This window comes from Etheostoma cragini, chromosome 9 (genome assembly GCF_013103735.1).
Source record: "Etheostoma cragini isolate CJK2018 chromosome 9, CSU_Ecrag_1.0, whole genome shotgun sequence".
Lineage (NCBI taxonomy): Eukaryota > Metazoa > Chordata > Actinopteri > Perciformes > Percidae > Etheostoma > Etheostoma cragini.
Genome location: NC_048415.1, coordinates 15,313,967 through 15,326,040, shown reverse-complemented (window position 1 = coordinate 15,326,040; position 12,074 = coordinate 15,313,967). Strand labels below are relative to the sequence as shown.

At 41.1% G+C, this 12,074-nt stretch overlaps 1 protein-coding gene across 7 annotated transcripts in view; it reads left to right on the top strand.

Moving 5' to 3' along the window:
- elavl4 (ELAV like neuron-specific RNA binding protein 4) overlaps positions 1 to 12,074 on the top strand; it is an 80,654-nt gene that overhangs the window by 32,973 nt on the left and 35,607 nt on the right. For all 7 annotated transcript variants that reach the window (XM_034881396.1, XM_034881400.1, XM_034881399.1 and 4 more), the window contains one exon: positions 308 to 554. In XM_034881396.1, coding sequence (XP_034737287.1) covers positions 308 to 554 — 247 coding nt within the window. The remainder of the gene's footprint in view (positions 1 to 307; positions 555 to 12,074) is intronic.

Below are 12,074 nucleotides of genomic sequence, written 5' to 3'. Positions count from 1 at the left end.
GTCATATGTCATACTACTGTGTGTGCAAAGCTTATTTAAAACGTGGAAATAGACATTGAAATAGACATAGACATAAGAATCTTGATTTGACCTAATGTGCCAAAGTCATGCTTTTCAAAATTTTCTTTTGAAAACAACCACTTTGTCAGAGCCGTGTATGCCTTGCTGCATATTCAGTGTTCCAAATTGGCTAAATACAGTACAGAAGCCTTTACTAATCAATGCTATCTCTCTCCTTTCTTCCTGCACTTTCGCTCTATGGTTCCTTTCCTCTCCATCTTTCCTCCTCCTCTTTGCCCTGCTCCAGATCATCAGTAACATGGAGGCTCCAGTGACAAATGGCCCCAGCGGAGGAGGCACCACATCCAACGGACCGACCAACAACAGCCGCGGCTGCCCCTCGCCCATGCAGACTGGCCAATCAAATGACGACAGCAAGACCAACCTCATTGTCAACTACCTGCCCCAGAACATGACCCAGGAGGAGTTCCGCAGCCTGTTTGGTAGCATTGGCGAGATTGAGTCTTGCAAGCTGGTTCGCGACAAGATCACAGGTACAGAATGGAGACGTGCACGTTGCATTGTGATTCCTAAAATATCGATAAATCCAAAAAAAGAAATTATTTGAAGTGTATCCAAAAGGTTTTAAAAAGATGTCAGACAAATAAAGATATCAGATATCAGGATTTTTCAGCCCAGAGCATGTCATTCACTGATGTAAAAACATGAGAATCACTCTTAAGTGAAGTCAAAAGGGTTTCAATGTCAATATGAGAAGGATGATGATGAAATTAGGATATTATAGTAGAGTCCCCAATTTAAAGTGGTCTAATGAATGGACTCCCTATTACTACAGCATCCTGCTATTAAAGTATAATACTCAACAACCCACATATTTTTAAATTACGTGACTGGTCACATATAAAAGATCTGTTCACAAATAAAAGATCAAAGGTAAACACGTTAAAGGTCCAATATGTAATATAGTTACTGTAATAAATACAAAAATGGCCCAAGCATCATCAGATAATAAGGAAAACAGGCAAAGTTGAAATACTATCTTTTCCGACAACAATGCTAATGCCAGTATTTTCTCCTTTTGTAATTTCTGTTCCTTGACAGATTTTATTTTTGATTTTTGGCTTGTGTGTTGATATCAACTGCCCAGTTTGCCAAATATACCTGTAAAAACATAAACCCAGCGCGCTACAATTGCAAAGTTAGTACAGTCATGAAAGCAGCAAACAAACAAATGGGCTCAACGGAGATGGATTCTACCCAACCTAAAGAAAACAGTTGCGTAACCAGATACATTACAAACCCCAGGTAAATATTGGAGCTGTATTTGGAAGATTGAGACAGTTTAGAGTCCCAAAAGACATTGAGTAGGCTAATTTCCTCCTGAACAGGTAAGCATTAGCTTCAGGTCAATTTCTCACGGCTACTAGGGACGGGGATGTTATGTCATTTCAACATTTGTGTACTCACATGGAATTATATAACAATAATACCTGAGTTGTTTACATACTAGCAAAAACAAATGAAACACAGCCAGTAAAGTAATCCTGGTCCTGACTAACGCCGCAATGCTAAATGCTAACGTTACTGGAGGACCAGTCAAGCGGGCCACAGCTGTTTACAATGTGCAGTGTGTTCAGCGGTCCGTAGCCGACAGCCCTAAAATTGGAAAGAGAGGACCGTGAGTTAGCAGTGTAATTAGCGAGTAAAGTGTGTATTTCAGTAGGGTGGAAAAGTACGGCGAGGTTGTGGAATTTTTAGCGGCTCCCACTGTAATTCTAAGCCGTGGAAGTGTGTCTGTCTGGTGTGTGGGGAGGACAGCGAGGTTATTTTGTTTTTAGTAGTTCCTACTGTAATTCTAAACCGAAAAAGTGTGTCTGTCAGTAGGGAACATAGCTACGCGTTAGCACAGGCTTTTATGACTGTCAGTATAGCAGCATCTAACGTTAGCTCCTTGCTGTGCTGTGAAGTATTATCTGGCTATGTGAGAGCGTCTAGCAACATTGTTGTAAATGCTGCTGTCTCAGCCTGGCAACCAACGTGAACTTTGAGTCAGGGGAAGAGGGGACTGGGGGGACGACTCTCTCCAGTATTTTTAATTTGTACTGTAGTAACTATTTTAAACAGTTGCTGTCAGTTCTACATATTGCACCTTTAAGATTTAGATACGATTTAGATACAAAATTAATAGATGTACATAAACTCAAAGTCCAAAACCATTCCAAGCAATTCAAGTATTAGAGAGCGGTCATTGTGTGTGTTGTCTTTTACAAGAAGAACTCCATCTCTGCCCTCTGTGTGTTCAAGCGCTGTTAGTCAGCAATGCGGCAAAGTGCCACATGTTCTCCAGAGGTGTTTAAATTAAGCAGCACTTCGCGGTGCTAATCATGGCTGTAATCTGGGCGTAGTGGCTGTGTGGGTGGCCATACAGCAGATGGATCGGGTGGGTTGGGGTGGAGCGGCTCTGTGATAATGCTCCATAATGGCTTTCATTTTAGATCCTACTTACTGACACTCTTCTCCTGATAATCTCATTAAAGAGCACCAGGCTGGCAGGCAGTGTAGATCACCAAACCATTCTCAGACAGCCGGCAAGGGGAGGAGAGTAAACACACACAGACACAGATATACGTGAACATAATCACTGAATTAGATTTTCTGGAATAGATTAAGTAGAAACAAAAAGGCCAATAGCGATGACAATTCTGACTGTAAACCAAGAATGACCAATAGTCCAGCCATTCCTGCCACCTTCTGTTCTCTTGTTCTTTGAACCAACTTCTGCGGCACTACAATTCCTCTCTAGGACTATTTTCCTCTTCCTCTGTTTGTAATGGGCCACAAAATGGAGCCTGAGAGTCAGATACACCAGGATAATGGAGGATGGTGTGTACAAAAATAACACTGGGTTACCACATGCTATCATCATCACCATGTTATCTCTCGTCTCGATTTCCCCTTTAAGTGTGATTTGCCAAGCAGCAGTGAGGAACCAAGCAGGTACTTGGAGGGAGTTGAAATAAACAAACAGAATTGCTGTAAACCTGCTCGGTCCCTAAATGGGGAATGTTAGGGAGAGGTAGAAATGTTTCTATGCTCACTTCTAAACCATTTTGGGTACTTCTCTGCTCTGCACTACAATGCCTCTCTAATGATTTAGCATCAACGCAAAAAGTTGTAAATACCTTCTGACCTCCCTCCATCTCCCCCTGTGGTGTATGTCTGTTTTGCTCTCCCATGGGTGCAATTTCCTCATGCAAACTTTTAGGCTAACAAAGCACAGATCCCCTCTTCTATCAGGCAATGCCAAAAGGCTTTATACTCTTTAACAGTCATCCAAATCATTAACAGACTAAGCCAGGTTTGCGAGCAATAGGGGTAAAGAGAAAGATGGTAGGGAGCTGTCACGAATATCAACACATCAATGTAAGAAAGATCAACTTCAACACTTGAGGCCATAAATTTAAATACATCTAGGCTTAACACAACTTTTTCACATGTTTTATGTTAAGTCAATAGGGTATCTACTTTATTTACTAGAATATAATTTCAGTGGGTCAAAAGTTTAAAGACACTGAGTATTTTGTGAGTTTCCCCTGTAATTGTTTAACTTGAATTAGATGCTTTCGGTAGCCTTTCACAAGCTTCTCACAATACTTTCACCAGACTTTTGGCCCATTCTTCGTGACAGAATATGTGATTGTCAGATTTGCAGGCCATCATTGCCAAACACACTTTTTCAGTTCAGTTTACAATTGGATTTCATTTCAGGGCTTTGTGATGGTCACTCCAATTCTTTTACGTTGTTGTCTGTGAGCCATGTAGCACAACTTTGGCGGAATGCTTAGGATCTTAGTCCTGCTGAAAGACCTAATTACGACAGATCTTGACATTTCTAGCTGATGTCTTGAGATGTTGCTCGAGTATTTGCAGAAAATCTTCAATCCTCACTATGCCATCTATTTCTTGAACATACCAGTCCAATTTCCAGCACAACAACCCCAGAAGTAATGCTCGGGTCAGGGTTTTTAACACCCTCACCCACCCACCCAGCAAAACAACCCTTCATCAAATAAATGAACTCGGTCTCCCCCTTTCGCTCTGTCTCACACACGCATGCACTCACGCACACTGGCATGTCACTTATTGAACAGCCCGGAATATGTTCCAGTAAGCTTACTGAACCCTCCAAACCACGGGTTGTGTGTCGAGCTGCAGGACTAAACCCCACAACATAAAGCTCCTACCCCCTTGCTTCATTTTGTGACGGTGTTATTTGGATGGAAAGCCTCACCCTTTTTCCCTCCACACATAGAGCTTATCATTATTATTGTCTTCTTAACAGTCCCATTTTTGTCTTATCTGACCAGAGAAGCTTTCTCCAAGAAGTTTTTTTTTTGTCTTGGAGATCATCTGCAAACATTCCATTACTAGGTCCTCTTGGGGTTCAGTTGAACCTTTCAGACCAAGGTTTGCTCAGCACTAGGTACAATTTAGTGACTCTGTGATTTTTTACCTGCTACACTGTTTTTCACAGATCCCTGTTGGACATTCAGTCAATTTGAAATTGGAACCAGACTTGAGGAGGGCTACAATTGTTTTTCTGAGGATTTGGCTTGGATTTTTGCCATTGTATCACCTGCAAAAGACACTTTGAATCTAAGAATACGACCTTAAATACTGGTTTACTCCCCATCAAAACACAGGTGGATTCCAAATTAGCTTCTGACAATAGACCGATCAGAAGCTTCCAAGAGTAATTCCATCAATCTCTGGAATCATACAGTTTAAAGAGATAGTGAACTGGGTGTGTTCAAACTTTTGATCCACAAAAAATCTGTGCTAATAAATGAAAGCTGAAATAAAGTTCTTTCTTGGTTATTACATATTTATAATTAGCTCATAGAAATAAAGTAGATACCCTGTTGACTTAACTCCTTAAATGTATGGTGAAAAAGTTGTAAAAAGAATGGAGTTTAAATGTTGTTAGGGCAGGTGTATTTAAAATTATGGCCGCAACTGCACTTTAATAATTAGACTTTTAATTCTGAGTGAGTAAAGATTAAGGAAGTAAAGGAAATGTTTTACTATGTTGAAATTTTAAGCAAGAAACTTCTGAATGTCTTGAGGATAGTTGTGGTTCTTTAGCTACACATTATTCATATTGATAGGAATATTAAGGCCTTCGTATTACATCATGCTGTGTGAAGAGCATGAGGAAAGTAGAACAGTTTAAGAAGATAAAGAAATTCCCTGACTAAAAATTTTAATAAAAATGTACTTAGATAATAGTTACAATATTGTAACATTACCAGACTAAGGTACAGTATCCCGCCAACGAAATGCATTGTACTTTCGTGTTAGCTTTACTACTTGAAATGCAGACAAATATACTCAATCATTGATCAGTATTTGCTTGCTTGCATCTCACGATATCAGTGTTTTCAGCATAAATGACCTGTATGTGTTTGCTGATAAGGTGTGAGCACATGAGCCTCTCAGAGGTACGAGAGACAGACAGGTCCTCAGCTTCCTGTGGACTTGCTCTTGTCAGCTCCAATGACGGCAGCGTGGCATGAGGCTCTGGTGGGTGAGGGTAGGCGTAGACACTCCAGCTCTGTCTGTCACCTTGGCTTCAGCTTGAATAAAAGCCACTTCTGGGTGTCTTTCTTGCTCCCCACATGCCTGCCTTCCCGCTTGCCTACCTTCCTACCTGCTCGCACAACTACCTCTGTCTGGTGCTCTCATAACCCAGCAGGGACATGCAGGTTAATCTTTTATTTAATGCTAGCTTACATCCACCTAGCTGATGCCCACACAGACAGTAAACCACATGCCTCCACCTATGAATTTCCTATTTGCCTGCCTCTTAAAGACAACATATTTTCAACGCTTTGTTGTTTAAATTAAGTGTGTATACTGTTGTAGCTTTTGTCCTCCTGTATTGCAGGCACAAAGAATGCAACATGTACAAATGATTTATGTCAAGGGCATGACAGCTTTGAGACACAGCTAGTAGATGGGTCCACTGTTAACGCTCTCTGTTCATCCTTTCTTTATCAAAATCGTCTATTTAAGCTGCAAGTTGCCAGTGTGAAAGTTCCTTTTGAGCAACAGTGGAAGCAACTACTCCTTACAGAGACGAAAGAAACGCATACCATTAGTGGGAACTAGATAATTTGAACCTTGCAATATACTGAATCAGCACTTATGAACATCTATACATGCCACAGAAATGAAATTGACTGAGCCATGTCAGTAAGTCATTTAAAAAATAAAAAAAAATTCTTGCATCAGCTGCATTTCTGCTCGAGAAAATAATGCACTTGTTTTCATCACACGAAAGAGCAGGAAAGGCTTTTCATGCTGATACAAGAATGGATTCCAATTACGACGGGTGAGGTGTTATGTTAGATTGGACAACCATTTTTTTTGGATTCCTATGTTGTTCCAAAGATTACAGCAGCCAAGACCTCAGTACCCTTACTAGAAATAGGATATTTTAGTTGCTTGTTGAGTAAACAGTTTACTATGTTTACCAGCTGCTATGTGTCTGCTCTGTTCTGGCTGCCTGTGTTACCTTTTTCTTTACTTAGTCACAGCATTTGCTTAGTGCCAGCTTTGAGCAGCTAACTCTACTCACCTTTCCATAATGGGAGCAGCATTTTTGTTCTGTTTATGCAGATTAAACAATTGTCACGTCTACATAAAACCGTGAAAAGACGTCATCCGTAAAGCACACTGACTGAAGCCTTTGGTGCACACTACTTTAGTCACCTTCCATGTGTTGGTTTTATACATGGAATCTGGGGAGCTGATGCAAATCATAGTGACAATGTAGCAAGCCAAGCAGATGTTGGCAATAAAAAATGGATGGACTGTGATGTCAGCTGTGGAGTAGTTCAAGCCAGAGCACCTCTGACAGACAGCAGCTTCAGTACAACGTGAATGCCTGCTGCAAACCAAATTCTTACATAAGGACAGGTACACCGTATTTCATATACTGTAGGTGCAAAAACTTCTTAGGTTTGCTGGATTTGGTTTGCTTTGCACGCACAAGCCTGTGGTTCAGGCAGCACACTTCCATTAGTGTCATTGTCGTTCCATTTTTGTTCTGGAACATCAAGTGCTCCCACAAGTATTGCAAATATAAAATATGCATCTAACCCTGATCTGCGAGGACAGATGGGTTGAGCTTAGCTCCTGCACAAGGTCTGTCAGTCTAACGGGGAGCAGATCAAATATTCACCATATAAACCTCAGTTTACCCACATCTCTTTGTTGCTACTAAAATATACATTGACAACACATTTGGGAGCAAAGTGGATTCTCTTTGTACTTAAGATTGCAAGCCGAGCTGTTTTCACATCATTACTAGAGTGATGGGAACAAAACTTCCTATTATTCCTCTGTTTGTCTTATGATAAGACCAATTTACACCTTCCAAAACATGTAAACAACATAAATGCAATGTTGTTCTTTGTGGTGACTAACCATTACATACTTTTTTACATCCTTACTGAAATCCTCCCGAGGGAGATCTGGCGCAATGTTAATACTTCACATACAGGCTGCATTTATCTGAACCTGAAATGGGCTGAAGGCTGGAGATAGTGTGAACAAAGCTGACAGGGAAAGAGATGAAAAAAGGATTTGACATCTCTAAAGCCAGGTATTAAGAGAGCTGCCAAGCTCAGAAGTGCAGACACAAGCAGGCAGACACATTAAAGTTTCAGAGTCCCAGGTCCCGAGAATGTCCTGTCTCTTTCTACTCTTAGCACCACCCCTCAATCTCCTCCTCCTCCCTCTGCTAAGGACCCAGTGTTGGACAACCCGAGAGCTTGCTTGGCTGCACTGCTCCTCTTGTGACCCTAACTTCAGACTGCCTCTGTCCCCTCTAATTCCACTCCAGGTGCCCTTTACATGGAACACAGCTGTTGCTGTTCCCTCTGTCTGAATGTGCCTCAGGGCTGGTTCCTTGCCCTCCGACCCTCCAGTCTAAAGCAGGTGCAGCAGTGTAGGCTCCGCAATCCTGACGTAACAGGGTTATCAAAGACTTAAAGGGGCTTGTCATTCTGTCAGCTTGCCTTGTATTTCTTAGCTGCACAGCCAGCCAACCATCCTACACACTGCAGGCTGCAGTCCACTGACCCCAAGACTCAGGGAGCCACCACGAGGGGGTGGTTTACGTGTGTTTGTCCCTGAGCTTCTACGTGGGCAAGTGTGTGTCTGTGTGTGTGTGTTGGTGGAAGCAGGGCCTTGGGAACTGAGAGTGGGAGCCTATTGACTGCAACAGTGGCTGCTACCTTGGCAACCCAGGAGGGAAAGATGTGTTCAATGAGTGAGTGGGAGATGGATCTACAGTAGATGCATGTGTGCGGGGGACGTGGCTCTGTTTATGAATTTAGTTATTTAAACGGGCTCAAATACATGCCACATGCCAAGATATGCTCTAACTGTACTGCTATTATTTGAGGCACTGTAGTCTTTTGTTGTCTTTGTGTTAATCTTTTTGAAAACTCACTCAACTCCTTTTCCATATTCCCTATGGAGTTGACCCTCTGCAAGGTAAGTGTATTTTGACATTAAGCTGGTGACAGGGCACCTTTTCAAATGTTTGGGAGTGCTGGTCCATCAAAAATAGTACTCACTCAAGTTGGTGAGCAGCAAGGGGCAAAACGTCAGAGGATGGGAGAGCCTGGAAGCAGTGAGTGTTACACATTTATTTTGACAAATTTAATTGTTTTTTTTACTGCCTTCCGCCTCATTTTAAAATGATGCTAAATTCAAGACTGACCAAACGGATTTGCCTGGGAACAAAGGGCCGGTCCTCTCAAGGTGTGTTAGCATCATCGGCTCATAGCTCTGATGCTCTCTAAAAACTGCAACTCCCCCCTTATCCCTTTTTGATGCTTCTGTTCCACCATGACTTCTGAATGACAAAATTCACTGGTTACAGTGGTGAGACTTATAGATTTAAAGATGGGGTAAGCAGTTTAATAGAAAAAGTTAATAAAACCTCTGAAAGTACTGGCTTCCTCCTGCAGCTCTCCCCCCTTCTTACCTAAGCCCCTCCCACTAGACAACAGCATAAATTCTTCTTCCAGATTGTGATTGTGATCTTGTTATCTGGCGGCAATTCCATAAGACTTTCCGTCCTGCTTTTTTCCAAACTTGTAGGCCTGTAAAGCCCTTTTAGGTGACATACTGTGATTTAAGGCTCTGGCTAGGTACATAAACATGAACTTGTATTATCCACATCCGTGAACCTTTGGCTACTGTAAGCAGAAACTATTAGCAACATTTTCTCTCTAGCTCTGACATGCTTCTCCAATATTGACACGTTTTATTGCATTTATTGTAAGACTCTCTTTTAGACTATCTTTTTGAGAAGTCTGTCTTACTTTTTATTAGTTTCTTTGCCGTGTAGGCAGTTATAGCCGATGCTGGAATAGCAACGGTTTCTATAGGATTTATGCCATTTAGTTAGGCTTTCACCATCTGAAGAGACACGCACACACATCTGCATTTGTAGAACAACCAATAGTAAAGCTCTCTTTCAAAAATGACCTATGATTAGCGAGAACATCCTGTCACAGGCTAGATTTTGTAAAGCCTGAAAACAGAGCCAAGAAGAGGTGCAGAAGTCTAATTTTCTCTCAGACAACTTGAATTATAATATGCTGAAAAGGTTATTATGGAATTGCTAGAAACATATCCGTTTTGACAACATTGTTAGAAGTTCAGATTAACTTTTTTACTGAACAGCTACACCTTCAGAGAATAGTATTGAGAACAACAGATTGCAGGAAGGTACATAGCAAAATAGAAGGCTCTTGCTGCTATGCATTTCATTTGGGTGCACTCTAGATCGAAGAGTCTATGTGTAGTGTTTTGCGAGCCTGGTCTGCTGATAGCAGGAGACGAAGATGCTTTCATGTCTGCAGTACAGGGCTCTTATTCACACAAAAAAAAAAAGGCAATATGCAACCACAGTCTCTTACTATATGCACCGTGACCTTACAGCACATGATTGTGTACCTCACCGTGCGCCTCACAGTGTCGTACATGACTATATTTAACTGATTATATGCCCGTACATTCAATGTAGCCATGCTTACAGTATATGCATTGACTTATTTATGTAACTATCTGTAAATGTGCATATTGTAGCTATGTTATGCCAATCTTTACTTAAATCTGTGTGTGTGTACGTGTACGTTCAGAAGGGGAAAAGGAAAGGTGAAATTATATAGCTGGGCCAGCAGACAGGACACCTGCTCCAAGTGCATTTATTTTCTCATCTCACACATTGAGCAACCTGCTGCTCCTCAGGAAACAAATAATGGCTTAGTCATAACACCTCGCCAACTCACCAATGAGCTACTCAGCAGTGACTTTACCACTGACAAACATGCCCACCTCTCCATGCAATTTATGTCAGATTGTACACAAGCACTGCCAAAGAGTAGAGGAGGGTTCAAATTAGACCCCACCTCCTTACTCCCCCACCCCACGTGGTTAGTCTGTTAGTGAAACAGTACATGGCACTATATGATAAAAACACTGCAGTGCTACAGTATATTGGTAATGTATTGACAGCTTCGGATGCACAGGTTTCAGACTGTCTTTCAGCAACAACAATAGAGCCGACCAACAACAATGCATTTACAAATATTATCAGCAGTCTGAAACAGGTGTAGGCTGAAGCTCCTGTTTATATTGCCTACCCTTTTTAAACAACTAGTGTTTGAGAAAAAAAGAATAATACTTCAACCATGCAATATGATATTAACAAATCACAATTCTTAGCTTAATATACTTAATATAAATCCCATTTGGGGAGACCTCTGCCATTATTACATTAACATAATTTCATTAAGAAGCGCCCTTTCATTTCTGCCGAGCATTTTCTTAAGTCGTTACAACTTTTTGCAGGATCTGCAATCGGCACTGTAAGCAGCTGACGAATCACAGGCAAATGAATATCCAACCTCATTAAAAGGCCATTATGAAGAGCAATGCATCATTTGGGTTCTTGCTTTTAATTGACAATTAAAATATATAAGTTAATGTATCCATTAAGCTAATTGATCAGCACAAGGCAGATTTTTCTTTTAGCTACAACCCCATTAGAGGCTATTTATCATGCATTTTTAATAGCTTCTCTGTATTGCCTCGGATGCAGTACTATCTGAATTTATTTTTTTGAAGTTATAAAATACCATGAAAGTCCAAGAAAGTCCATAACTTAGATTTTATAGACTTTTCACTGGAAAACTGTCTTTCAAAAGGATTAACTCCTGTGACACAAATTTATGAGGGTATATTAGGTAATGTCCCATGCACATATTTTTTAATTCTGTTCAGTAGCATTTACATGTGTAAAAAAATGCTAAATTGTTTGAGATGACTTAAAAAAAAGTTAAATTACTTTTACTGTGAGACTTGAGCTTGAAGAACATTTCATGCGTGGCTAGAAACAGCTTTAGCAATATCACGTTTTGCTTTGTCTTTACTTTATGGAAATACATTTTGTCTGGTGTTGTGTGATGCAGCCTGAGCTGGTCTTATCCTGCATTCCAATTAGACACACCATGCTAGGTTAAATGATGCTGAGCCATTTTAAACCGCAACTAAACTGTGCTCAACCATGGTGTGTTGAGCCAGAACAGAGCGGGGCACTGTGATGGTGTGATCCAAATGCAGGCAGCATGCAGGACAAATCCTACTGGGGAGTACTGAAATGGACAGGGCAGGTGTTGTGACAAGCTGACGCCAACTACACTGCCTGCTGCATCTGCATGCATCCTATAGATCACAGACGGAGAACTGCCTACAGTAGTACCTCCCTCTATATGATACACATGATAAAAGATAGAAACTGTGTTCTGTGTTGACATTCACTAAATGGTTTAGGAACTACAATTATCCCCTCTACATGCAAACAATAATACATTCACTGGTTAGCTGCCAGCCACCCCACTCCTCACTGTCCTGCTGCGAGTGCATTTTTCACTGCTTGTGTTCTTTGCATGTGCCTCTGTGATTGAGTG